We start from the raw sequence: 27,967 nt of genomic DNA on the forward strand, positions 1-27,967 counted from the left end.
GATGTGGTGCAGAGCTCGCAGTTCCTTGTCAGGCAATCGGGTTTTATTAGAGCCCTTGTTTCATGTCCAAATAGCCCTCCGAAACCTGACAGCCATTACACAGGAAAGCTCTGCTGAATTCTTTACTGCTATTAGCGGTTGTAATTATAGAAATGATCTCAAACTGACTCACAGAGAGGTTTTTTTTTCTCCTGCACAAAGGGACGGAGGTGGGTCAGAAACCTCCAGTGGGTCCCACTGTGGAGCATTTTATCTTACAGCTGCAAAAATAAATCAACAGATTCCTACCTCCGTTCTTTCATTGTCACACACACTCCTTTTATTCTCAGAAAAAATACACTTCACACACACTGTGTCCCGTTTGATGGCAGTTCTCGTAATGATTCCTTTTATATCCATAGTCTGAGATTCAGGGAAATACCTGCTTTGTTTCTGGGAATTAGATGAGATGGTTGATCAGTCAAAAGGAGGTTAGCTTATCCTAGAAGACTGGAAACAAAGCCTGGCTCTGTTCAAAGTTCAATAATCCATCTTCCAGCACCTCTGCAGCTCGCTAATCATCTGGTTACATCTTGTCGTTTTAATCCACACCAAAATAAAAATAACAAAGATAATTTTACATGCTGGAACTTGACTAACATTTTTTCCATCTGCCTTGAATTTCTGTGCAGCCTCTCACTTTGGTTTGTGTGGATGAAATAAATAAGATACAATACATATTAGTGAGCATTAGAGGTGTTGTATTTCTCGTCCTTGGACAGAGCCAGGCTAACTGTTTCCATCTGCTGCCAGTCTTTATGCTAAGCTAAACTAATCCTCTGACTCAGGCTCTGTGTTTAAAGGGGAACGCCACAGATTTTGCACATCAAAGTAAGTTTCCAGGTGTCGGGGAGCACTGCTGCACATGTGGAATAATGTATAAAGCCTTTAGTGTATCCAGTTTGATAAATGTCCTCAAGTTATGTCACTTGATTCAGCGTCAGTTGGGGTTGGAGACAAGAAGTCTAGAAATGAAAGAAATCTGGAGGTGTGGAGTTCGACAGAAGCGAGACCTCTGTATCTTCAGCTCATCTCTGCTGTCAAAGATACATGAGCTGATACTGGCATAACACACCTAAATGAGCTGTCTATGGTTGAGGTGCACTGTGGGTAATATAGGCGCCAAGTTTTGACAAAGGAACAATGTGGGGAGTAATGACAATATCTCTATTTTGAGCATATTTTAAAGCTGAAGCGCAGGAGTTTTGTGTATGAATGAACTTCCAACACATTCTTATCCCAACTCGTCAAATATTCCTGCTTCACGTCACTAGGTATCCTCCACTGCTTGTTGTTGATGTTAGGAGACGGTGTGTCAGCTTACACCTGTTAAATGCATCATGTCTTTCAAAATACACGCCTGTTTTCACAAGAAATGTGCAGTTTCTGCTCATTAGACTCCATATTTAGGTTTATTTCCAAAAGCACATGGTTAGTGTTGGAAAAAATCATTGTTTGGCTCTACATTCACACAGGAAGTGAACACCAGGCTCCTGTGTGTTTGTGGGTTTGTTGGACCCATCCACCAATTCTCCTGCACGCACTGTAGGGACTTTCCAGCTCCTTATATTACATCGTTACTGGCAGCGTTTCCAGCAGACATTCCTGGTCAATGACACCAAAATCATGGCCAAGTGACAGTGTCTGACAAGTTCGGGATGAGTATGGGCTCAAACTGACGCCATCCAGATTCAAGCGGAGTATCATACCGCCGCAACAGGTGCCATCCGGCCATGTTATTAACTGATGCCGCCTGTCCGAGTATCATACTGTTGTGACAGGTTCCATCCAGCCGACCTGCAGCGTATCATATCACTAAAAAAGGACCTGTCTAAGCTACAAACTGAAGCCGTCCAGTGGCGTGTCATACCGCTGTGAAAGTTGGCTTTTGGTGTCTGTGTCTGACACTGAAATCACTGACCAAGAGGCGGAGTTGGACAAGTTGAGAATGAGTATGGGTAGGAGCTTCTGTTACAGCCAAGCCTTTTCCAAACAAGTTCAAACGATGCTGATTAAGCCCAATGCTCCCAGAGAACGCTCTCTGTCTTTCGCAGTATACTGGAGTTTCGGTGTCGGGTGTCTGTACTACACTAATACTCTTTGGTAAGTGGGGACAGATACTAATAGCTACCAGGAAAAACAAAAGTGCTGTCCTATCCTGTTTTGGTTGCGTAATTGTTGACACACTTCCTTTGTGCTGTAAATCGAGCAAACATATCGCCAGATTTCTGCAAACCACATACTTAATTAAGTTAAAAACTTGGTTCGGAGAGGATCACGTTTGGGCTTTAAAAAGTGGTTTTGATAGCACGATCAGGCTGGAGAAGCAATCATTAGCCCTTTTTAAACAGGAGTTGTGCAAATTTGCAGGAAAGCCCAATCAGTCTTTTTTCAGCTTTGGCAGTATAAAAACAAAATCGGGGAGTGCAGCAAAATGCCGCCTGCCTACTTTTGTTTATACAGAATGTGCCTTTTTCGGGGCAATGGGGGGCGTGAGCAAGTAACAAAACGTGTAGCTCAGCATGTGACATAAACAGTGACGTGGGAGGGAAGCCGCGGCTGGTCAGTCCTTCGGCGATTCTCTCGTAAGTCGGCCCGTTCTTCACCGTCCCCGTCATCTGACGGTTAATGGCCTCTTCGTTTGCGAGGACAAGGAGGGCGCGCAATTCCTTGTCTCCCCAGTTGCTCATCTTTACAGTGTCTGTCAGGTTTGTGTTTCCCTCTTGCTACTAGCTGCTCACTAATTCCTGCTATCAGCTGTTTCCTGTTTATCCACCGCCAGTGGGTCACACGTGCGGCGCCATCAACAGCTCCTCCCACAAGTCATCAACAGCCCCTCCCATTGCAGAAGGCCGCCTCGTTCTTTTTAAACTAAAAGGGTTCCGCCAATATGTCTACCCTACGAGGCAGAAAATTGGGCACCTCGGATCAACTCGCCAATCCGCCTCTGTAAAAGGGGCTATTGACTCTGTAAATAACAACTTTTTTTAGTGCCGCCATCCCGACAGGAAACGCAGCGATGTTTGGATAAAAACAATTGCTTTTTTCTAGCACTATCACAGTGAAAAAACAGGGATGGGTAGCTAAAAACACCCAAGTTTAGTGGGTCTGCAGCTTGGCAGGCAACTCACCAAGGTAACACACCATCCACCGACCCCTCCACTTCAGTTCATATACTAGAAATGTTAAATCAATATATATGAAATGCACAAATATATCATATTCGTGGTTTGCAGAGACGTACAATGCCAACCTTTTCTTGTGGCAATTGGGTTGAAACAACCCGTTCTCATTCTGAAGTACTCAAATACCGCCTTGTGTCAGTGATTTCGGATGCAAAAAGTCACTTTTGATGGTGTTATGATACACTGCTGCTTGGCTGGATTGCACCTGATGTGGTGGTATGACTGCTGGTGATGACGTAATATAAGGATCTGGAAAGTCCCTGGTGGATGAGTCAAGCAAACCCTGGACTTTCACCTGGGAGCCCGGTGTTTGCTTCTCATATGAATGTTGAGCCATTGGTGTTGGTGGCAGCATCTCAGAACGTCATCAGCAGACACAGGAGGATTCGTAACATGTAGCAAACGTGAAAGTCAATGTACAAGGCGACTTGGGGTGACAATGTGTTGCCTGGAATTGAGCCTTCATTTTCCTAGGAGGTTGTACCTGCTGGCAGGTGAATTGTTTTCGGTGGAAACTTCTGATAATCACTTCTGAGGAAGGTGAAAGTTTCTGCCGAAACATGTCAAGGTATGTGACATCGTAACACATCTGAGATAAAAGAACTAAAGGCATTATCACAAACATCACTTTCCCTTAATTCACACATCTGCACTGTTTCCCTCAACACACTGTTCTTTACTCCTCATAAAAATGAGTGTTTTGTTGCTGCCTGTTAGTTTTTACTGTAGGTGATTGTGTTGCTGTAATACTCTTATAATAATCCTATAATATCTCCATAGGTCCTGCAGTGTGCCTGCCAGCACATGCTGTGTCACTGTGTTATAATATGAGACATTGTGTGTATTTTATAGATGCTCCCTGCCAAAACTCAACATTTGGTTTCTCGGTGTTCATAAAATCAGGATCCACAGGTGGGTGAAAAACGCAAAGCCATCATCTGGTTTCAGTTGACGGGCACACGGGAGAAAAAGGGTTAAGAGTCACATGGTAGCGGGTGGTATTATCAGCCCTGGGCTGTAAAAAAAAAAAGTGTATGTGGAGGAAAAAAAAAAAACCTTTAGGAGAACAAAGAAATCAGAGTCTATTTAAAGAGAAGTAGCCCCGGATCCTGCAGCCGTGTGACTCCCGGCTTTGCGCACCGCTCACAGCTGCGCCAAATTCAGCCTGCCTGTGCACCAGCACGGCTCCAGACGGCGGTGAGGATGCGGACTTCTCTGCTCGTGTGCTGCTACGTCTTCGCGCTGCAATGCCTCCCGAGCACGCTTTGTCTTCCAGTGCGGGGATCCAGCAGGTACAAAGCGGCACCGGTGAGTTGGAGGAACTGTTTTTTTTTTTAAACTTGTTGCAAAGTCGAAACAGAAAAGAGGAAGTTTTCTGCAGGAGTTTGGGAGTGTTGCTGCAGAAAGAGTCGCTTTGTTTGACTTGTTGCATGAACGGGGAATGATTTATTGTGTTGCATTTTAAAAGAATCTGCAGTGTTGACTTTATTCATTCTTTCTCCTGCTACAAGTGACTCTCCCACCTCCTTAAACACACACACACATACACGTGCACACACACACTCATGCACAATAGTTTTAATTTGCTTTCTTGTACAGACTTTGGAGCAGAATGAGTCACTTTGCTCCAAAGTAAATACAACCCACACACAAGTATGAGGAGTATCTTTACGGTTTAAGTAACACTTTTCCCCCTCCACACGCGCGCACACGCGCGCACACGCACGCCCTTTCCTCGAAGTCATCAGCACCAATGACACTGATGTTGTAATTAAGAAAATGGTTATTTTTACGCGCGCACAGAAGCTGACCTGTCACTGTAATTAGCCCGGGTGCTGCTCTTACTTTGAAGAAATTACTATTCTCGCTATTTATTTTTCGTCTGCTCAGCAGCGCTGGAAGCACTCATGACTTTGCAGCCAAAAACCTGACGTCTCGTGCTCTCCGTGCATGCAGCAGGATGACAGCAAAGTGTTTTGGTTTTGCCTCGGTGCAGCCAGCTCTGATCTGCGGGGAGGAGGGAGGGAGAGAGGGAGAAAATAAAGGTTGCTGAGTTCCCCTGTCTGCAGGGCAGGAAGCAGTAATAACAGGTCTTAAAGGCATTTTGTCAACACCATAAAAGAGAGGGGTCCTCCATATGGACCCGTCATGATGGCGTCAGTGGCACGCGTTACTCAGTCTCACTCTTGTGTTTTAATGGTTTTTCTTTTTGATTGTTTAATGTCATTTGACTGACTTTGGTCTGCTGCTGCTGCTCTGCACACCTGACCACATGAGCATGTTCTTGTGTTGCAACTCTGTCATATTTACTACAGCCTTGTTTATATCTTATCTTCTGCTGTATCACATCACAAACATCAAACCTTTATTTCCAGAGTAGGCTGGATAAGCACGCACAGGAATGTTCTGTTTACAGGTGCACAGAATAATAACTCCTTTATCAAAACAAACGAGCGGCTCAGATAAGCTGGAACAGTGAAGAATGTAGCGGTTATTGAAGTTTCATGGAAGGACGGAGGTGTTTTGATGCGTCAGTATGATTATACTTTATTCCATGAGACTGATGTGCAGAGTAAATCAGTTTTGGTTTTCTCCTGGAGCATCAGCTGGATCACACAGAGAGAGCAGGTTGGAGGGAAGCTGCAAAGCATAGGACAGGAGGTGGCAATAATCTAACAAGAGAACTAAATACGTGTCAGTCAGGGAAGAACAAACAGACACGTCATGAAGAAATGCAGTGGTGAGTGTTGTGCTTAACTTCAATGAAGGACCTTTAAGTTGAGTGAACAATTTCCTGAAGCAGTGGTTCCCAACTGGTGGGTCGCAGTCAAAGAGTGGGTTGCGGGTCCATTCTTAATGGACTACACATAACTCTCAAACTTGTCAAGTTTGTAAAAAAACACATTTTATTTTGAAGTGCAGTGAATTTCTGACAAAGCTTTCATTTAGAAGTGCTGTTGCTGTAGAGTGAGTGACTAACGGACAGCTACTTGAGAAAGACAGCAAACTAGCTCAGTTTTTTTGTTTTTGTTTTTTACCATGGTATTGAAAAAATTCAAAAATCGAAAATCATTTCACAGGTGTTGTACCTACTACCAAATTTCCAGTATCGTGACATGCCTACTTTGGAGGTAGTTAAAGCGCAGTGTGTCTCTTAAGCCCCGTTTCCACTGAGCAGTGCCGTTCAGTTCAGTACACATTTTCTCTGTTTCCACTGTGAAAAGTTGTGGATGGTACCAGTGGAACTGTTCAGTACCATCCCCATGTTTGGTCCCCCCTCTGTTGGGGTACCTGGCACAGAGATCTGGTACTAAAAGGTGGAGCTGTGAACACTGCAGTCTGATTGGTCAGTAGAGGACGGTCACTCTGCTCAGGGCTGAGTTGTGTCTGGTTTTGAGGCTCATGTAACCACTGTTCATACTGTGGAGAGTTTTATTAGTAAACTGTAACTATAAAATGAAAGGATGTTTTGCTGCCTCTCACAGCAGCTGGAGTCTGAGAAAAAATAACTTCATTCACTGGGCCGACTGCCGGCGACTTTTAAGGTGGAACGTTAACTTGTAATGTTACTCAATGCATGAGTTGATGACGTGAATCCATCAGCACACCTTAAATTTCACTGTGACAACTTTGACCATCACTTTAGTTTTTATATGACACACACTTTTAGTAATGACTTTAAAAATATAGATTAATCTGGAGCGGATTATGTGAAGGTCATATATTCTAATCCTAACTTCCTGTGGGCTACAGCAACACTAAACCCCTGAGCTTGCCTGAGAAGGACTAAATGCACAAAGCTGCTATTTTTAAATATCCCATGGAGAGAGACTCTCACTGCAGCCTGTTCTGTTTTGTTCTGAAAATGTGGGCTCGCGGCCTCATTCTGTGGACGATAAACCAGGTGCAGACTTCCATCTGTGTCACCGCTGATGAGGAAATACAGCGAGTGCTGGATGGTAAACAGACAGAGGGTCTAGGTACCATGTCTGAAGGGTTACTGTTGGTTCCAAAGGTACCATAACTAAAGTGTTTGATTGAAACAGGGCTATACAGACACTAAAGGGTGTTGTGTGCGTCAAAGTCAGACACTGACACTGCAGACCAAGCTGTCATATTTGACGCCCTAGAAATGAGAACGGGCTAGAAAGAGATCACGTTACAATCAATCAGGATCCCTTCTTTTTGCCTAGTCACAGCAACAATTTATGACTCTGTGTTTGCCCAATCCACTGGTTCCCAATCTGGCGGTCAGGAGCCTCGCTACATCGCAAGATAAATTTGAGGGGTCTCAAAATGATTAACAGAAATTATTTTGCTGCATAAATTTATCCTTGTTTTCCCAGACTTTCCTTGAACTGTTGTTTCTCTTTGTAAATAGCAGATAATTCTATTACTGCAAGACTGAAGAAAATAAAACAAAGAAAAAACTCTGGTTGAATTGATCTGGTGGACAAATGTAGGCGGTGGCAGACAGATTCACCTTAAAGGGCCACGAGCCTTGTGGTTTCTTTGTGTTGATGCATTAGTATCCACAATGTGTTTTTGCATACTTGAAATACCTTTCCACAATTTAATCCACAGTAATCAGCAGTCAGGCCATTTTAGTGTTATGACATGTCTTTGTTGACGGAGTGATTATGTGTCAAGTTGAAACCAGGTTTCTGCACATGACAAATGACTCTTCTCCACCAACACATTATCACAACTACGTTGCACCTGTGATGACAACTTTGTTGTGTCTGCTGGTCATCTCACCGGGAAGTCTAATCTGTAGTTTTGTCAATTTGTTCCCCATTGTTGACAAAAGAGCGAGTGATTACACAGGCCCGGACAGGCCTCAGTGTCTGTGGCATTCAGGGCAGCGCGATTCACAGAGCGCTTGTTTTCTCGCTGCAGTGAAGAGGGGGAGCTAACAGCTAACTGTTTTTGTCAATAAACCCTGAGTTCCCTGCTTCTCCTCTGTTTTGCCCCATCATGTCGATGTCGTCGGGCAAAGTGATTGGCCGCGGAACCGTGAGAGCAAAGGTGACATCACAGCCGGACCGGGTTCCCATCGTGTGGATCTAGGTCACAGCTGCGCCGGGCTGTGAGTGGCTGATGAGACACAACAGGGGGGAGGGATGCAGTTAAAAGACACATGCACCCCTCCTTCATAAAGTTAATCAGAAGCTTTTGTTAGTGAGCAGGAGGAGGAGCTACTGGCCTCGTTTTACATCCTCCACTAACAAGGTCAGCGGAGGGGAAGCATCGTGTTAGAGTATTTACAGTTAAGGTGCTTCTGCAGGATGAGTGAACGCTGTCAGGACTGGGTGAGTTTGGCAGGATGGTATCAGCACTGAGTTTCTGGATGGCACAGAGCCCCAGTTTGCATCCTGACTCATTCACAAGCTGTTTCTCCATCGCTTGACCAAAACAAAGATGGCAGCTGGAGAAGTCAGCAGTTACAATGGCCGTGTTCCGAATCACAAACTTTTCTTTTTACTTTCAGTACATACTGCAGCTCTCCTTGCAACAACAGATAGGATTCAGGGTTTTTTTTTAGCTTGGTGCCACCTAGCGTCAGTGGTCTTGTGCCGCACTGTTGCAACAACCACAACGACCAAATTGAGCATGGGGATCAGAGATAATCAATAAAATGTAGGCTGTAAAGCCACCAGTATACCTCTATGTATATGTAGAATGAGAAGGTGTGTGGACACTCTACTAAATAAATGAGTAAAGAGACCGAGCAACAATTATCAGATTTATCTGAAGAAAAAACAAATAGTAATGCAAATAATTATAGCAGAATGCACAGTACCAGTACAAACAGCTCACAGTAAATGATACCAATATGTACAGTATCAGTACAAACAACAGTAGACACAGTGGAATTATAACAATATGCACATGTAAACAGTCCCCATTCTAGAATAAACGCTACCGTATGGAAACCATGCGGCCGGTTGGAGCTCAAATTGAATGGGAAACAAAGTCCAGTGTTCACTTAGCTGGGCGTAACTTAGCTGGGCGATGTCCGTGGATAGCTGCCTCCGTGAGAAGAGAACAGAAGGAAGGGAGGGGGGTATCACTGTCCGAGGGCTGCCGTAGAATGGCAACCAGGATGTCAGCCGACCAACACTCGCTACCCGCTCCCTGGTTGCGGTGATTTGCGATGCTGGCCAGCTAGGAATGAACTAGCAGCCAGTACAGTACAGTCCTCTCTGGTCTAGCTAACATTTAGCCGTGTTACTTACTGATCCATTAGAAAGAAAGCTAGCTGGACATGGGTTTTGAAGCCTCTTTGGTCACGGAGCTCCCTCCATCTCTTGAACGCCTGACTGAGGTTTACTCTTGTTTTTCCTCTTCTTTTATCACTCTCCTTTTTGCTCTTCTTTGCCTCCTCACACAGAGGAGCTCCTTTTCTTTTGCCAGGCCATTTTTCACTTGTCTCCAAACTTTGTCCGTCTGCCATTGTGCTCGTGACTCAACTATCTCATGCCCAACTCCTCATAAGGACCAGCTCCAGTCCCTGATTGGCTGGCTGACCAGTTTCACAATACATGACGCGTTTCCTGCCAGAAAGCAGATTTTTCCGCGAAATTTCAGCACCGATGGCAGAAGCTTATTGCAAAGATTGCAAAACGCTGATAGTCTGATTTTACTGCGGCCACTACCCTGTGCAACCCACATTATTTTCATAATGATATATTTAGGAAAATATGCTATCTGTTGCCTCTTTAATGCATTCCTTTTATAACTATTTATTCTGGTCACCAGTTAGTTAAATGTCCTGTCATCTGTCATTTTTCCTGTGCGTCCTTCAATCATACTCCCTAAATTGGGACTCAATCATTGTAACTTTAAGAGGCCCAGGTCTGCAGCCAAGCTAGCAGCTCTGAAACTGTACTTGTGTTTTGAGCTAAATGCTAACATGCTCACCTCAACAATGCTAAAATATTGATGTCCGGCAGGTGTAATGTGAAGGGTTGGGTACTGTACCTTCCCAGTACATTGAATTTGGTATCGGTACCCAACAGTACCTTTTTTTGGTACTTCACTTTCTCTGTAATAATAAAAATGTAATTTTTGATCAAGCTGCAAGGCTGAGGTTTTAGTCGAAATCTAATCACACATAGAATTAATTTTCTGTCTTATTCTGTCTGCTTGTATGTGTGTGTATGTGTGTCTTCTCATCTAGTATTGATAGGCTGTTACTAAAATGATATAGAGAAGAAAATAGACCAGCCAGATTTGCTTCACTGGGATTACCATAATAAAATTGTCTTTTTAGCAAGCTGAGGCTGATGGGAGGGTCAATAGTTCTGCAGGTATTCGGTCACAAACCAAAGTATTGGACACATTAAAATGTGGATTCATCTTCTGGGGACCATGAATGTCCCAACAAAATTTCATGGGAGTTGATTCTATAGTTGTTGCGATATTTCAGTCTGGACTAAAGTGGTCGAGGGAGCCATCTCTAGAGTCATGCTACAAAGGTGTCTAAAAATGTTGTTTAAGTATCAGTGTCTTCTCCAGATGGGACTTAAACTTGGCCTTGCACTTAATTCTTGGGTTTTAAAATCACGCCACTATCCCCAGTAAATAAAACCTTGTGTTAACTCTGCTGAATGTTCAGGCCATGTTACTGTGATGTCCTGACTTCACCTCTGACTTTATGACCCAAATCTGTTGCGTTTCTCTGAAGCAGCCATCTCGCTCCATCTCCACCAAATCAAATAACGACTAAATAGTATCAAAGAAAGCAAAGATGCTCAAAGAAACCTCAAACGAAAGATGAAAACAGCGTGATTAGCCTTGTAGCTATTACTCTCCTGGGGACGCCCTCTCATTAATAATCACATTCAAGATGAAATCATCAGTCAGTCATCCTGCAGCCAGACAGAAGATCTGCAAGTCTGAGATCTTAGCGGAAGAGTTTTTTGTGTGCCAGGAAAGATAAGAGAGATGCCCAGATGGTTTATATCACCTTCCACTGCCGGGTGTTTCTGATTTTCAGATGATATATTGGATTAGGAGAGTAAGAAGGAAGATAATGAGGTATTTGTTGATGAAAAAAAGGGTACTTCCCCCCTCCTATCTGGCACTATAAATCCCCTCTCACTGTAAGCAATCCTTTGTCCCTGTTTTTTGAGAGCACACCCTTCAAATTGAAACCTTATCTGTCTCCTCGTGTAAACACTCACTTATGACTTACTTCCTATCATCCGGATTTAATGTTATGAGTTTATACAGTTAGATATCATGTTGATGAAAAAGCTTCTGACTTCACCACGTCCCATTTCTCACCTGTAGCTTTAACAACAATCAATAAACCAGTTTGTATTTTGATTTAGATGTAAAATCACGCTCAGATCCCTTTTTGCAGATCAGTCTGAGATATTCAGTAAATTTCAGAAGGAATTTTTCGATCATCCTTTGTAATTTCCTCTTCAGACCCAGTTCCCCCCGACCTTTCCTCTCTGCTTCTGCTGCACTTATAGATTTCCTACTGCCCTTATTGAAAACACATGTTGTATGGATGCAGTGCATTCAGGTCTGCTGATGTTAACGCTGGTGTACAAATTGGTGTCTGGGCCTTTTATGACTGATTGTTAAACATGCTTTTACACAGGTACTGCATAGTAGGGCTGCAGCTAACGGTTATTATCACTATCGATTAACCTGACGATTGTTTTCAGGATTAATTAATCATTTCATCTATAAAATGTGAAAATATTGTAAAAAAAATTGTTCATAACAATTTCTCAGACCCCTAAGTGACGTCTTCAAATTGGTAATTTTCTTCAACCAACAGTTCAAAACCCAAAGACTCTTCATTTACTATCATAAATAATGACATCAGTGGCACTGGTAAACAATATTTTTGGGATACTTTCAGATCGAATTAATGAACGACTGAAACATTGTCACCCAATCAAAATCCATCTGAAGTTACAGGGTGTCACGCTCAACACAACAGATGTCTGTACGCTAATTTAGCTTAACGACTGATATCAGCTGTTTTCTAGGGCTGTAGTCAACCAAAGAAAATCTTGGTCGACTAAAGTCGCACATAATCTTCAACTAATCGATTAGTCGTGGGGAAAAAAAAAATCTGCACGTTATTTTTACTGGTGTGTCTGTGTCACTCTGCAGTTACACCTCCAAAACACTAGTCGGCGGTGGAGGACTGTGTTAAGTGCTGTAAAGTTTAGTTCAAATCAGACTTTATTTATATAGTTGATTCAAAACACACATGAAACACACATTAAACATGGCTTAATAGAGACATTTTCAAACACAAGTACGCAAATCAGCTTCACTATAAATCGCAGAACTGACAGACAAACACTTGTCTTTATCTGGATACATTTCCCCCACCAATACAACATGCTAACGTTATTAGCACAAGTCTATGGCATTTTACATTGTATAAATTAGCCTAGCGTCTAGCGATCTTTTCCTCTTCTCATATAAAGCCAGGGACAACAGCAACATTTAACAAAGGTAACGGCACATAATTTGGCTCCATTACAACTCACAAGGTTCACCGACAAAACAACTGTCTTATACTAAACACTAGGGGTGTAAATCACCAGCTTCATCACGATACGATATTATATCGATTTGTTTGGATGACGATACGATGTTTGCCGATATCACAAAGTCTGTCACGATGCGATTTTGATTCAGTTCGATTCAGGAGCCTGCGATTGATATGACGCGATATCATATGCCCATCTAACACAATCATTTACATAACTCACAAAAACAACTAGAATATGATTTGACCATTTTATTTCTGAGCTCTGTTTGTTGTTTGAGCGGAGGCGTGCTTGCCCAGAAATGGTGACACAGACGTGCTGTGTGGATTTCAAAATAAATGTGTATCTTTAAGATGATGATATGGATCGATGTTTTCATTTTGCATCGATATAATCGGATCGTTAATCAATGAATCGATGTATCGATGTGGATCGATGTATCGTTACACCCCTACTAAACACGTTTTCCAAGCAAATACAACATGCTAACGTTAATAGCACAAGCTATGGCATTTTACATGGTACACATTAGCCTAGTGACGAGCGGAGATTTCCTTTGTTCATATGAAGCCAGGATAAATCCCTGAAGGATAAATCACACACAAGACTTAAAATGCTATTTTAGTGGAGGCTTTACTGTCTTCACAATTTATTGTTTCTTATCTGTGAAATACAAGTAAATACAAGCTTCGTTTCCACTGAGGGAAATGGTTTCAGCTTACAGAAACAGACAGGAGGTCTGCGTCACCGCATCGCTGAGCGTGAGGGTGGGCGAGTTCAACTTTCTGTCAACAACGGGGTGTTCTGAAAACACCCCCAGAGCATAGCGGACAAATAATCGACTAGTCGACCAGGAGACTACAGCCCTATTGTTTTCAGTGGGTTTGTGCACTGGACTTCTTCTTGGTCATGACCTGCAACTTTGCAGAGCCTTTCTTGGATTATGGGCAAGAAATAGTTTTGCACATAAACTTCTAAAAAACTGGCAATTTGTCGTTTGACACTTATGTTTTTGTACGGATTAAACAAATGAAACATAACATGTTAATCAATTAGCTTTTTAGGTGCAGGGAGGTAGATTTTGTTACCTTTGGACAGAACCAGACAAGCTTTCTGTCTTCGTGCTAAGCTAAGTTAGCTACCTGCTGGCCGTGACTTCATGTTTAGCACACAGACATCAGTGTGGTATCAATTGTGACCAGCTCACCCCTTTTCCCCTTTACTCTTGTGATTAACCTGTGAGTTTGTGACGTGTACTTCATTGTGTGTGTGGAGGGAAGCAGCTTTCTCGGGTGTCATGGTGAAGACGCATGCAGCAAGTAGTGATGATAGCAGTAGAGTTAAGTGTCTAGATAGGCTCAGAGCTAATCATGAGAAGGCCATATTTGTCGTTTTCTGGTGAAGACTGCATAAAGCCACTGTTGGTGAACCGCACCCGAACACCTTCCTTCTGCAGTGGTCCGGACCGCTAGATGCTAGTTACCAGCTATTAACGAGCCAAGCTAATTTAATGTTAATAAGCCAGCGTGTCCCAACTACTGTTCAGAGCCTGTATGCTGTCACTGAGAGAGGGAACATACAGCAGAGAACAGAATTTAACCTGGAAGCAAATTTGTGTTTCCTAGGATGGCGAAAGCAGGACCCACCCTACTCTACTTCTGATTGGTTTTCCCTGACATTCTTACCCTAACCCTAAAAGATCGTACTCCTCTTGCCTAAACCTAACCAACCCAACCAATGAAGGCAACGTGTACTAGCCAGTCAAAGGGAGAGTAGGGCAGGTCATCCATGCACTATTCTATGAAATGCAAATTTGCAACCTGGATATGGGTCATAAATCTCAGCTCACTAGTCTTACTTCAAAGTAAATTATGTAGAAAGCCGTCATGCTACATGTACAGTAACTTGTAACTGGTTCTCTGAGGGTTTTAAATTGGAGAGCGAAATGTTTACAGTTTGCTTTGCAACGTGGGGAAGGTTATCTAGTGTCAGTGACTCAGAAGACAGAGGTGTTGAGGCCATGCTCGCGTGTTCACATGTAATTTTAGAGCAGACAATGGAAATCCTGTCAGGAGACTTTGTGACGACGTTACAAAATACAAGACAGACAATTAGTCTGTCACTTTCTGCTGAGAGTGCAAGAACTCTGTGATGAGATATGAAACTCTCCAAGAGCCTGAAGGCCTCGCGAGGGCATCTTCATGCTGGGAACATGTGAAGGAGTTTGTGATGATGGCGGAGGTGGAGGAGGGGGCGTCCATTACAAGTACGGACATATCTAGCTTCTGGTTACAGTGATGACAAGATGTGTAAGCAGCAGCGGCGGTGCGGGGGATCTGACTGTGGTATTCAGAGAGAAACATGTCTGAACACGGTGCGTCTGAACAACGTCTCCAGTCTGACAACAAACCCACCACCATCACCCCAACCAGGTCACTGTGCTACAGTTTGACACCACCAAGAATCAACCTGCAGGGAGCCTGAAGGCCGTCAGGACGTCTTCACTGCTGGTTCAACCAAGAAACCTTTGACTGAGTTCAGTGTCAAGAGCACTTTCAGCCACACTACGTCTTTACTAGAAGAGAGAGACCCCTCATTTAATACATAGTAGCTAAAGGGTATTTTTCAACCTGGTGCCTATTGTCACATGTTTTTGTGTCTAAGTGACTAATGGAGACAACAATTTTTAAATAACTGGTCCAGTATTGAGCAAGACAGCTGCAGCAGGCAGCAGCAAAACAACCTGCAATGGGACCACTCAGGGCATTTTGTGGCATTAATTTACATCCAATAAAGCACTTGTTTTTGCCACTGACAGGCTCTGACACCTTATGGAAAGGATCCGTTCAGAGAAAGACCTTTTGTTAAAAAGTTAGATCTCTTTTTTTTTTAACTAGAAACAGCTATCACCAATCCCACCAACTCTATTTAAATAAACAGATATTCTAGCACAGTAAAACACACCTTATTCAAAGTCAACAAAAACAAATTAATACTGACAGAAGCCATCTTTGTTTGTCTGTCTACTGCTCCAATAATCACCAGCTCTGATTTAGTCAAAGTAAACCCTTAATTCACTCACTTAGATGTGAAAACATGCTGCCTCTATACACGCTAAAATTACTTTTTATTTAAATACAGTCTGGTGGGATTGCCAACAGTGATTTTGGGGCTGTTTCTGGTGAAACAAAAAGAATCTTTCGCTTTAACATTTGTAGGGATCCTTTCCATAATGTTGTCAGACACTTACAGGAACAATCTGAGCCTGTCAGTGGCAAAAACAAAAACTTTTAGTTAGGGCTGACCTTCGAATCCATTTATGGACAGTCTCCATTGTGCGTCGGGCTTTCTATTTCTATTTCCTTTTTCTTTTTTAATCACATGATATATAGGCTATTCTCCCTTAACTCACCAGTAAAAATACCTTTATCCATTTCAAATAACCAGTGGCAATAATATCCCCGTTCTCTGATTTACTGTGGAACATTTTTAGGCAATTCATGCAAAAATCAGACCGGATGACTCCACAACCATACTATTAGGCCTTCTAGTTGCTACTTACGTTTTTCAAGTGATTTCCCAAATTTGTTGTTGAGTTGTGATATGCCAATTGCTTTTGGCAAATCTGGCACTCTGCTTCCTGGTGGTTGTCGGGGCATATTTTAAAGTGCAACCACACATCTGATGACCTCTTGGACATGTCTGCCAGCTCTGAGTGCGCTCGTTGTCAGTATCCGACTGGTGGGGTTTAGTGTTGCATTTAAGGCCTCCCCCCAAAAAACGAAAACAAAAGCGTAGAAGCTTCGAATTTTTTTTCTCACAATCGAATCCCGTGCCATTGAATGAAGCTTCGAAGCTTCGATTTTTTGGGTCAGCCCTACTTTTAGTGGACATAACTTGAAGGTGAAACATGCACAGAGGGGGCCAAATGTGGGTAAATCTGCCACAAAGCACATGCAAGTGATACGACAATGAGATTACAATAACTAAAATGTTAAGAGCAAAGAAAAATAGTGTGTACCGAGGTAAAAATAGAAGAAAAGTAAATAAATCACAAAAGTACAAATCACATATTAACAGGGAAACTTTCTTATAACAATATGTTTTAAAAGCAATGATTTAAAAACGGGTAGTGTGCTTTCCAACCTCAGCTCCTCGGGACCTTGATGGCAAAAGCCCGGTCACCTCTAGCTACCAGCCTCGATCTAGGGACTATTAGCGAGGGTAGGTCTGAGGATCTTAGGTCACGACTTGGAGCATAGGTAGTCAGAAGCACAGCTACATAACAACAGGACTGAACCATGTCAAGCCTTAAAAGTTATTAAAAGAATCTTAAAATCAATTCTGAAGTTACCTAGCAACCACTGGAGGGAGGCGAGAATTGGGGTGATATGTGAGATACAATTTGTCCCAGTTAAAATACAGAGCCGCAGCATTCAGCCGAGCTACTGAAGACTTATTTATAATGGCCTCACAAACCACTGCAATCTACAACACTGCCTCTCTTTAAAGGTACATTATAACGACCTCCTCCACCATTGCCTCGTTTGTTGTGTGAAACCTTTGACTCCACCCTCTAGTGCCATCTATGTCATCTATGTATATATGCCATCATAAAGGACGTATGGAAGTATGAGGGCAGTGACATTTACAGCGTTTTGACCTGACATATATTTTCATACATAAAGGAAGTATTAATGAGCCTCAACATGTTGGTGTTTGTTGTTTTGATTTTGAGTCAGAGCCACATTGAAAATTTGTCCTCTAGGATGTTTTTAAAAGTTTGTTCAGATGTGTTTAAGAATCTTTTGTGGACCAGAAAAAGAAAAATAATTGGTGTTATTGGTAAAAGCTGCTCAATAAAAGAAAGAAACCTACAGGATATTCTAGACAGAGCTAATGCTTTTGTTTGGGTTTGACCTTGAACTCTGATGTGAAACCTGTTCAGGCACATTTAGGGCTTTACTCGGCTGCGGGGTCAGACAGGTCAAACAATCCATTTGACACACAGGCAGGAGGGGGTTTAGTCCTTTAACCACACAGTTTCTTTTTTTCATTCCTCTCTTTGAAATGACAGAGGCGGCTCCCCGTGAACCCACCACTTAGAATTAGCTAAAGTTTTACGGCCCTGAAAGCCGACACTCCCTTCGCCTCACCTCGCTGATTGGGATCAGGCAGCGGGCAGCTGCAGTCTAAACTGTCTGGTTTGGGGACAGAGGTCGGCTTGTGACCAGGTGATTTACAGATCCAATCCTCAGTTCTCAACAGAGACCTCAGAGGCTGCTGAACAAAAGGCACAGCTGTGGCCAGGACACTGTCCTTACCAGCAAAAAACACAGCAGCAGTCGTTGTTCAGATACCTACAATGACCTTTGTTTCCGTGATACTGGCAACAACCACAGCTGGATTACAAACAGACCCAGATGTCAAGGGGCATCAACAGCTCCAGGTCCACATGTCAGTTATTGTTATTAGAATTTGATTAATGGCACATTTTTAACGAATTTTCACCTTTAAAGTTGTGACCAGGTCTTGTGGAGGGACCCTGTGTCAAAGTCTAGTTTTATAATTTAAGTCTTTAATGTGGTCACAAACTTTTAGAGGTTTTCATTTGTGTGTGTGTGTGTGTGTCCCTTTGTGATCATTCTGTGCCCCCTCTATGAATTCGTTTTCGTTTTTTTTAAGGTCTGTGAACGCAGCACAAGTGAAACTCTTCCTTAGCTTATTTTCTTCCTCAGCAGCAGTTTGTTGAGTTTGAGTCGCCGCCTTGAGAATTGAGCCACACTTCAGACTTCCTTTCGATCATGTTGGGGTCGGATCAACCAGAGCTGATCAGATTAGACTGATGGATTAGAGGAGCAGCTGCTGCACAGGCGAGTGAAAGCAAACTTTAAAGACCTTCTTGAACAGGTGGTCTCGGTCTGGTTCCAAAGGAACTCTGGTGCGGTTGGTTTGTGGTGAGAAGGTGTTCCGACCTGGATGTGAAGCAACTGCAGTCACATGACACATTGTTTGAGTTAAACATGAGCATGTTACAGTCCTGGAGGATTATTAATGTGCACCTCCTCCTGTACTGCCTTAATATGCACATTCAGCACATCCAATGCATCAAAACATTGTTTTCTAGTTGGAGCCGCGCCTCGTTTTCAAACTGTATGGTTTGACTAAAATGAACAATGACAGCAATATAGTCCACGATGAGCAGCGCTAAAATCAACCTGCGTAGTTGTCCCTCCATTGTGACATTAGAAAGTGTCACATTTATCTTGCAAGTGTACTCTTCTTCAACGTTTGCTTTACTTCCTGGATTTTTCCCACATGGAAATTCTGACCAATCAAGAGCAGCTTTCTCACACAAGGCGTTTGATCTGGTCCTCTTGTAAATGCTGCCGTGAGAACACGAACCAACTCTAGGCAATTATACAACTTTGTGACAGAATCAGTCCCTGATTCAGACCAAAGGAGACCACTCTAGGTCTGAAAGCAGCCATAAACTATATGGATTAACAAACAATTGAGTTTCACTTTCACTGCACTCTGCTGCTCCATCTGTGTCCAGAGAGAAAAAGAGAGGCAGCTCCAGAACTAGAAAATCTCTTTGTGGTGGTTGATACCGATATTGTAGCGGTGCAACAGAAATAAATTATTGTTTGGGCTAAAAAACAAAAACATGGAGCAGAAAAGATCAGAGACAGAAAGAAAAATGAATTCAAGGTTGATGCTGGAAAGTGTTTCCAACATTAGCAGCAATGATAACAATAATAACAGTCTGCTGCTGGCACCAAATAAAAAGGAGAAAAAAAGTAATGTGGTCAGATGAGCAGCTGCAGGCTGATACCAGCGGAGGCACGTTACAGACTGAGGGCATAAAGAGATGGTCGCTGCCCACTGCTGAGGACGAGCGACAAGACAACTTCTCAGCAGCAATGGGGCCGGTCCAAAAGAAAAATGCCAGGGCTGAATTTTGTTCCCAGTCCGTCACTGTCTGTGTCGGCTATTGATGACTCTAGTGACAGGTCTCTGACCAATCAGTGGTCTACAGTGTTTTAACTCCACCTCCTACTAGCGGCACAGCTCGTGTGGAACCTCAACCGAGATGGTACCAAAAAAACTATCCACAACTTTTGAAGATGGAAAACCAAAAAAAGAGTTCCAAGAGAGTTGAGTGGAGCTGTGCCATACGTGCAGAGGAAATGTGGTATCAGAGGTGACACACCACAGAGGGCAGTAGGTGTGGGGTCAGCAGGGTTCATTGCCCTGGGGGTCACCTGACAGGTTAATGCAGCCAAGACGGGGACCTCTTGTCGCCATGTAGATAATAACTCCTGTCTGTCAGTGGCAATGGAGGAATTTGAACATGTTGTGCCACAAAAGTCTCTGAGTGAAGAGGTGGAGGTGGATGGCAGCTGTTTACATCCTGTCTCCTCCCAACAGTTATTGTTGGATCTTTTATCTGTCGCCACCATTAATCGCTAACCTTAAACTTTTACTTTTTGTTAGCGAACACAGCTCTGTTTATATCCAGTGCGTCTGACCAAAACACACTGAGTGCATCCTGGAAGTCTAACAAACATGTTGAATGCATTTCCTTCCTCTTCAAACATGTGCAGCCATGTTTTCAAGCGAGCTGTCTTCTTCTCTCTTGACTGTGCTGTTGCTACATTTCTTGGCACCACCAACTGTCAACAGTGGATAAAGCACACAGCCGTCGGCAGGAATGCATATGGCATAGCCCACATGTGAACTCATGTGCATTCACTTTCACTGCACATAAATAAAACAGGGACCCACTCATCATAACACTGCTTCATAGCAGCACTAGTGGACAAAACTCCACAAAGAACCTTTAACCAGGTAATTTTTAGGCTCAAACTTTATCCACAGAGACGACAGGTGACAACAAACCAACATGAATGAGTTTTTTGTGAAGGACATTACTTAAGAGGTTAAAGAAAGGTCACAGGGCTGCAGGTTTGAATCCTAGAACAGAGGGGTGATAAAGAATGGGGACGGTTCTGCAGTTCTGTTGGTAACAACCACAACTTTTCACAGTGGAAACAGAAAGATAATCGTTCTAATGTGTACCAAACTGGAATGAACAGAACCGGACTGCTTCATGGAAACAAGGCTCATGAACCATCCAGATCTCTCAGATCTTCTGGGGCAGGTCTGCTTTGTGTCCGCAGAGTAAAGACCAAACATGGGGAGGCAGCATTTAGTGTTTATGCTCTACATATCTGAAACAAACTCCAAGAAAACTGCAGGACTGCTGCAACTCTCAGTTCTTTAAAATCATGGCTGAAGACTTTTCTGTTTGCCGCTGCCTTTTAATAAATCAAACTAGTCCATACTGCCCTACAAAGCCTAAGTGCAGTAACTACGCAAAGGGTAAAACTGAGAAAAATGGCTTTAAAGTTTGGTTTTGAGACAGATTTTGTAGTTACTGCAAATTTTATACCGTTTTTTTTCTCTAAAACTAAGCAAAATTGAACTCTGAAACTTTGTCACAAGATAAAACAGATATCAAGGAGTTCATTTTTACTTATCACTCAATTTTGACCAAAAATGTAGTTACTGCACTTAGGCTTTGTAGGGCAGCATACCCATTGGTGGCTTTGTCACCTTCTACCTATGACAATCCTTAATGCCTATGTGCAGTTTCACATAGATTGACCACGTCAGTGAGTAGAAAAACGTGGGACAGACAGAATGACTGACTGACAGAATGACACACTGACAGTTTCAGTGATTATGTACAGCATACCATACCATGACTTAGTCATACCAAACATTAGAAAACAAGACCAACATTGGTCCACAGGGGGAGCCACAGCGATCGGTCGCATTTTAGCCATTTTAAGCATTTTTCTGTTGTTATAGCGCCACCCAGTTGCCAATTAGAGTTCAATTTCTCCAGTCACCTTGAGGCGTCCTGTTCTACATATCTACCAAGTTTAGTAAAAATCCATATGGCGGTTAGGCCTAGATAAGAAATGAGCTCTCTAGCGCCCCCATTTTGTTTGATGGGGTCAATAATGGAGGGGTCCCCTCAGATTATGTGTGGTCATATGCCTACAAAGTTGCGTGGTGATGGGTGAAACCCTTGAGATGTTATACACCTTTATGTGATGAGCCACGCCCTCCGCAATATTCATTGCCTTATAGAAGCTCAGTTTTAGTAAGTTTTCCAACTTTTGCCAAGAGGGAACTTTAGATATTGGTCCCTAGATTATGTTCACCCAGTTTCATGCAGATCGCTCAAACTTCCTAGGAAGAGATCCATTTGAAGTGTTTTTCAAAAAAATCAAAATGGCGGAAAATCTATATAAGCGGAAGTTATGGGTTCTTGAGGCAAATGTGTTCCTCATGAGGAGAGGCATCTCTGTGCAAAGTTTCATGTCTCTACGACATACGGGGCATGAGATATGCCCATTCAAAGTTTGACATTTCAGTCAGTTGCTATAGCGCCCCCCTTTGGCCAATTGATGTAATATTGCTTCATTGGCATCCTCCCATGACCCTCTACCACTGTGCCAAATTTCACATGGATTGACCAAGTCAGTGTGGAGAAAAACGTGGAACACACACACACACACACACACACACACACAGTTTTCATCATTATATAGTAAGATATATGTGCATCTCCTACACCACACTGTAACTTTTATTCTTGTATTTTATACCTTTGTGAGTACATTTTAGCTTTTTATTTTCTATTCTCTAGCTCTTTAATTGCATTTTTAATTGTAGAGCTATGGAAAGCACTTTGAATTGCCCTGTTGTCGAATTGTGCTACATAAAAAACTTGCCTTGCCTTCTACCAGGTGTGCTGCTGGAGAGAGTAAAACTATTGGCTGTTGACAGTGTTCACATAATTGAACTTCAACATTTATATGAGCCAAGACTTAAAACTTATGATAATAATAAATATGTTTGATTTTGTCAGAATGACGAGATGAGAATGGCTCACTTAAGACAGCACAGACACCAAATGATTGAGATCACAGGAGCAAAACTCACCCTGATGACGACTCTCTAGTCGAAATGTGTTGGTTTATCCACATATCCATAAGGGATTTTTAACTACAGTCACAATGCCTTGGATGTATTTGGACTGCGTGCCTGTACCATGGACTTTTACATTGAGTGAGCTGCCCAGTCGTTGTTTTTTATCTTGAAGAGCACCTGATTTTTTTATAGCTAACTACAAAGTGCCTTTACCCAGTGCAGCACTCCATATTTTTTAACTCTCATGATTTTATTTCAGCATTGGAAATTTGTCTGCGACAGTCAAATTGCTTGAGAAATCATTTGGTATAGGCCCGGAGTTATTTAGTTTTCCAAAAACAGTCACATTTAATGGTAGTGAATATAAAGAATATGAAAACAAGCCATACAAAATCCCATCATGCATATTTCATATGTAATTGTACAATATAATCTCCTCCTCGGGTCGTTAAAATCCCCAAATTTCCATAAACAGTACTGAGAACATGAACTCAGTGCTCTCAGTTGAAGCTACAGGCCTGTAAAGACTCACTTATAGAGCGTGTGCCCCCCCAAAGGTAAATAAATGTAAAAGAAGCAAACAAATGGAGTCTGAATTCCGTGCTAGTTATGTTTCCCAGCAGTTTTATGTCAACAGCCTTTAGATTGATACGCTTCAGACCTGCTTTGCATCTTGATAAGGGCTTTGTTGTTTATCTGAGGTTTTTGTTGTCAGGAGGGCAGATAACAGCGCAGAGGGAGAGACGTCAGATCACACAAAACCTGCAGAAAAAGAGCAGAAAGCAGCTGAACGAGGAGCCGCTTTCGGGGGTCCACGGCTCTTTTAGCTCATTCGTAACAACACTAACAAGCCATGTAAAGAAAACTGTAGGACACGAGCAGAAACGTCCCCCCTAATGTGAGTAAATGCTTTGGGCAACAAAACAAGCAGCAAAGTGAAACGCAGGAGGTGGAGGGTGGGTGGTGCTCGGGGAGGAGGTGTGTACTGTTTGTTCTGTGATCCAGACCCATCAGTCACTGTGTTTCTGCAGTCTGGAGCACATTCCATGAATCCTGCTGGGTTTTGTTCCCCTTAACCTACAACAGCGACGCAGTTTGAGTCCTGCAGAGCTGAGCGAGGCAGCCTCGTTCCAACATGACTGTGACTTGACAATCATTGTTCTATACTTCATGGATCTTGTGTTAATTAGGGTTAGGCTTTTGTAAGGTTGATTTCGAAATATTTGGTTTCATAATGCCTACAGTCGATGTTTTATTCCTCTACTGTTTGATCACTTTTCCCCTCGGGCAGTCGTCCTCTTGTCAGGGCAGAAGAGCCTCTGTAACAATAAATCTAATTTGAGTTTTATGTTCTCACAGAATTACTTTAAATGAGTTGTAAACATGAGGTTACATAATCTTAAAAAACTCATTCAATAGATAGTTTGGACTTGTCATGCTGCATCTTTAGGACTCATTAGGATAATTATATTAACATTAGCTCAACAATTTAGCTCTTGTACAATCTATAAGCAGTCAATTCTGAAAATGTGTCAGTCTGAGTTTGATTGTGTAATAGTTTGACTTGAAATACAATAATTCTGGACTTTTTGCACAATTATTTGGATTAAGGCCCCAGTTTATCCAAGGGAGTGGGGACTAGGAACAAAAACATTTCTGGACTGCAATAAAATCAAATCAATTGCAGCAATAAAAAATACATTTGGAGTAAAATACCCCAAAGCCATAAAGAAAAATAATAATAAAAGCAATAACGTGAACCAACAAATAGGGTGGGCAGAAATCAACAAAAAAACAACAAACAAAAAACAGATTTTTAAAATACAGTCAGCCCCTCACGGCCACTCTCTCTCTCTGTTTAACAGACCACAAATGAGACAAGAATTAGCTGTTAGCTACCTCACAGTCTCTCCACCTCACTTCCCGCCGCTGTAGACTACTTTCCTAGGTGGAGAGCAAGCAGCAGCTTGAAAGACCGACCTTTGGTTGGCAGCTGTAGTAGCTTGAATTTAGCCAGCACAAACCCTTAATTGTTGGGTGTCACAGTGGGCTGTTGGTGGCCAGCGTTGGGTCTAACCTGTGTAACAGCAGCAACAGAAAGTTTGCTGATCTGGCAGGGAATCAGGCCATGCAGTCCCCCGGAGCTGGAGTTTGTACTGGCTGGATTCCTCTGACTGGGGTTCAGTCTCCTGAACAGCTGCCCAGGCGGGGTCTCAGCAAACACAACCTTGGGCACTTGTTAGTATTACTTGGGGCAAAGACTGGTCTCGGGCTTCCAGGGCTTGGCTGGATGTACGTATGTTACCACAGAGTGAACACTTACCTGCCAGGCTAAAGGTCAGGGATGTAGGCGTACTTGTTGCCTTGCTGTCCCGGCACTGATCTGACGGCTGTCAGTCAGTAAGCTTGCTCTCTGTGTTCCAGCACTGCTGAACGTTGGTTCTCGTTTTACAGTTTATTTGTAGACATTAAACACGCAAACAGTAACTTGAAACAACCCTTAACAGTCCATCTTCCTCACAGCACTCGGAAACATCTCTCAACAAATGCGGTCCCCCACCTGGTCCTAATCGTCTCTCTTAATTACCTCAGCACGCCCCATTTCAAATTATTACAGCCTCTAGGCTTAGGTAAGCCTTACCCACCTAGCCTGACAGCCATGCAGGACAGCTAATAGTGCCATGTAGGATTACCAACAGGACAGGGTGCCCTGACAGTGGTCTGTAGCGGTGGAGAGTGAGGCGGAGAACACACCGATTTCAGGCTCTTGCTAACGTTAGCTACAAAAATATGAACATAAAACCACAGTCAGTCGTCCTTTTTTGGGTTGCTTTGCAGTGCAGGCAGTTGCTGCCAACGCTGGAACAGCAACGTTATCTGCAGGATTCTCCGCCATTGATTTAGGCTTTCGTTGAAGGGACATGCACGCACATCTGCATTTGTTAAACAGCCAGTAGGAACGTCCTCTCTCTGAAATGACCTGTGATTGGCCAAAGTCTCCCGTCACGGCCTAGATCCTCTAAAACCTGAAAACGGAGCCACGCGGAGGTGCAAAAGTCTAGTTTTTTAAGGCCCTTAAAAAGTATTAAAAAGTCGTAAACGCGATTTTATGAAGTATTACATTTTCTTGGCATTCAAGATTTGACGAAAAGTATCCATGAATGTATAATTTATTTTCCTCCTCGCGACTATTACAAACAACGATGTGTAGGTAGGCACACTCGGACTGCCACTCGGGGCCGTGCGCGTACCTGTGCGACATCACGCAACGGCGCACGTCCAGGCGCCAAACAGAGGAGCAAAAGACAATAAAAAATCCTTCTCATCTTATCTGAGTTCTGGTGTATATTTGTGCTCCATAGATTTAATTGCAAACTACAACTGTTTAGTATGTTAAAGATGCGTTGCTGCTAACGACAGCTTGAAGTGGCGATGAGGTCTTAAGGTTTTTTTGGAAGGTCTTAAAAAAGTCTTAAAAAGGTATTGAAATTAACCTCAGGATTCCTGCATATACCCTGAAAAAGTACAGTGTTCACCTCTGAGATGTAGTGGAGTAGCGTCACAACATGGAAATACTTAGGTACAGTTCTAGTACCTTGAACTTGTACCGAAGTACAGTAGTTGAGTACATGTACTTAGTGGGTTTAACCTGGAAGCTCAGACGTCTTTTTACCTGGAGGTCAGTGAATCTGTGCTCAGTGGGAACAGACAGTGAGTCGCAGCAACTGTAATATTTCGGAGAATCCGTGCAGGATTACGTACGAGACAAGTTGTGGGAAGATTCACAGGAACTGATGACAGAAAAATCAGCTTCATCTGCACACAATAAATTGATAGCGTCTTTTCCCACAGGTTGCCCTGAGTGGCAACGGAAAAGGAAATGCATGTAATTGTGTGATAGGAGGAGAACACCCAACTGTAAGTGCCGCGCTGCAGATGCGGTTTGGTTTAGAGGACCGCGGCAGATGAGGAGGCTCTCCTCTGTAATTTGCCTCAGTGGAAATGAGCAGAGCCATTTCCTCTGGATCTGGTGGGGGTGGGTATTACCCATAATGGGACACCCTGGGACCGACTGTCTCTTAAACTGGGGCAAACTGCGTGGCTCGCTGACCTGATTATGAGTGTGGGCTGTCATTAACCTCACAGTTCAAAATGATGTTGATTCATGTCCAGCCAGCTCGGAGATATACTCTGGTCTTTTTCTTGTTTCTTGCTATTCTCACTTTTACTTTTTTCATCCACTTGTTTCTCTTCATCTCCCTTTTCCTTTTATAATTCTCTACTTTATCATGCCTTTCCTCTGCCTCATGTACTTGTACTTGCTCCTCTTTTTAAATCTTTATCCTTTCTTTCACTTTTCATCTTTACCTCCTTAACAGCCTACTCATGTACCCTTTTCAAATGTTTAAATGGGTGCTATTAGTGCTTGTCAGCGTTATAGATATGGGTTAGAAGACTACTGCTACACTGACCATTATGTTCAGAACACTCCATAGCAGTGTGGGAAGGTTTCACTTCCACTTTTGTTAGATTTAGGCGCCAAAACAGCATGGTCAGCTCCATAAAAAACATTATGATTTGGCTTAAAAACAGTGCGTTATGTAACATATATCGTGCGACATAACTCACATACTGTGCGTCCCTCATACACCATGTACTTAAAAGAATATTTCACCCCTAAAGTGAGGATTTTTATATCAAGTAGTCACTGCTATTACCTCAAATTTGTAAAGCAAACTTAAAACTTCAAGGACTGCATTTAACAACAGTAAAATTATATCAAAACATCATCTTACAAACAGTCACACAACCGAAGTCTCGTTATCCAGTTGTATGCTCAGTTCTTCCCAAACACATGCATTTTCACTAACACATACCAATATAAAACACTTCCGCCTACGACTAGGGCGCCTTGAGCAGAGTTCAAATGCGCATTCAGATTCAGCTGTGCATGAGTCTATTTGTACTGAACAGTATTTTAGCAAAATTGCATGTGTTTGAGAAGTACAGAGCATAGGACTGGATAAATGAGACTTGAATTACACAGCACAAGTTGTGTCAGAGCTTGTGAAGTGATGTTTTGATAGTTTTGCTGTTATTAAGTTTGGTCCCTGTTTACTTCAAGTCATCAACAATGTTCACCTTGTTTGGATTCTCCATTCACTCCGGAGACATGCAAGAAAAACAAAAGTCAAAGTTGCA

The 27,967-nt window shown here is 42.8% G+C and overlaps 1 protein-coding gene across 1 annotated transcript in view; it reads left to right on the forward strand.

Annotated features, from left to right (window-relative positions):
* The first annotated feature begins 4,068 nt into the window (after positions 1-4,068).
* The window catches only part of mmp11a (matrix metallopeptidase 11a), a 74,791-nt gene continuing 50,892 nt past the window's right edge, over positions 4,069-27,967 (forward strand). The window contains exon 1 of the mRNA XM_078170450.1: positions 4,069-4,532. Coding sequence (XP_078026576.1) covers positions 4,428-4,532 — 105 coding nt within the window. The 5' untranslated portion in view covers positions 4,069-4,427. The remainder of the gene's footprint in view (positions 4,533-27,967) is intronic.

The sequence above is a fragment of the Epinephelus lanceolatus genome, chromosome 9, assembly GCF_041903045.1.
Source record: "Epinephelus lanceolatus isolate andai-2023 chromosome 9, ASM4190304v1, whole genome shotgun sequence".
Lineage (NCBI taxonomy): Eukaryota > Metazoa > Chordata > Actinopteri > Perciformes > Serranidae > Epinephelus > Epinephelus lanceolatus.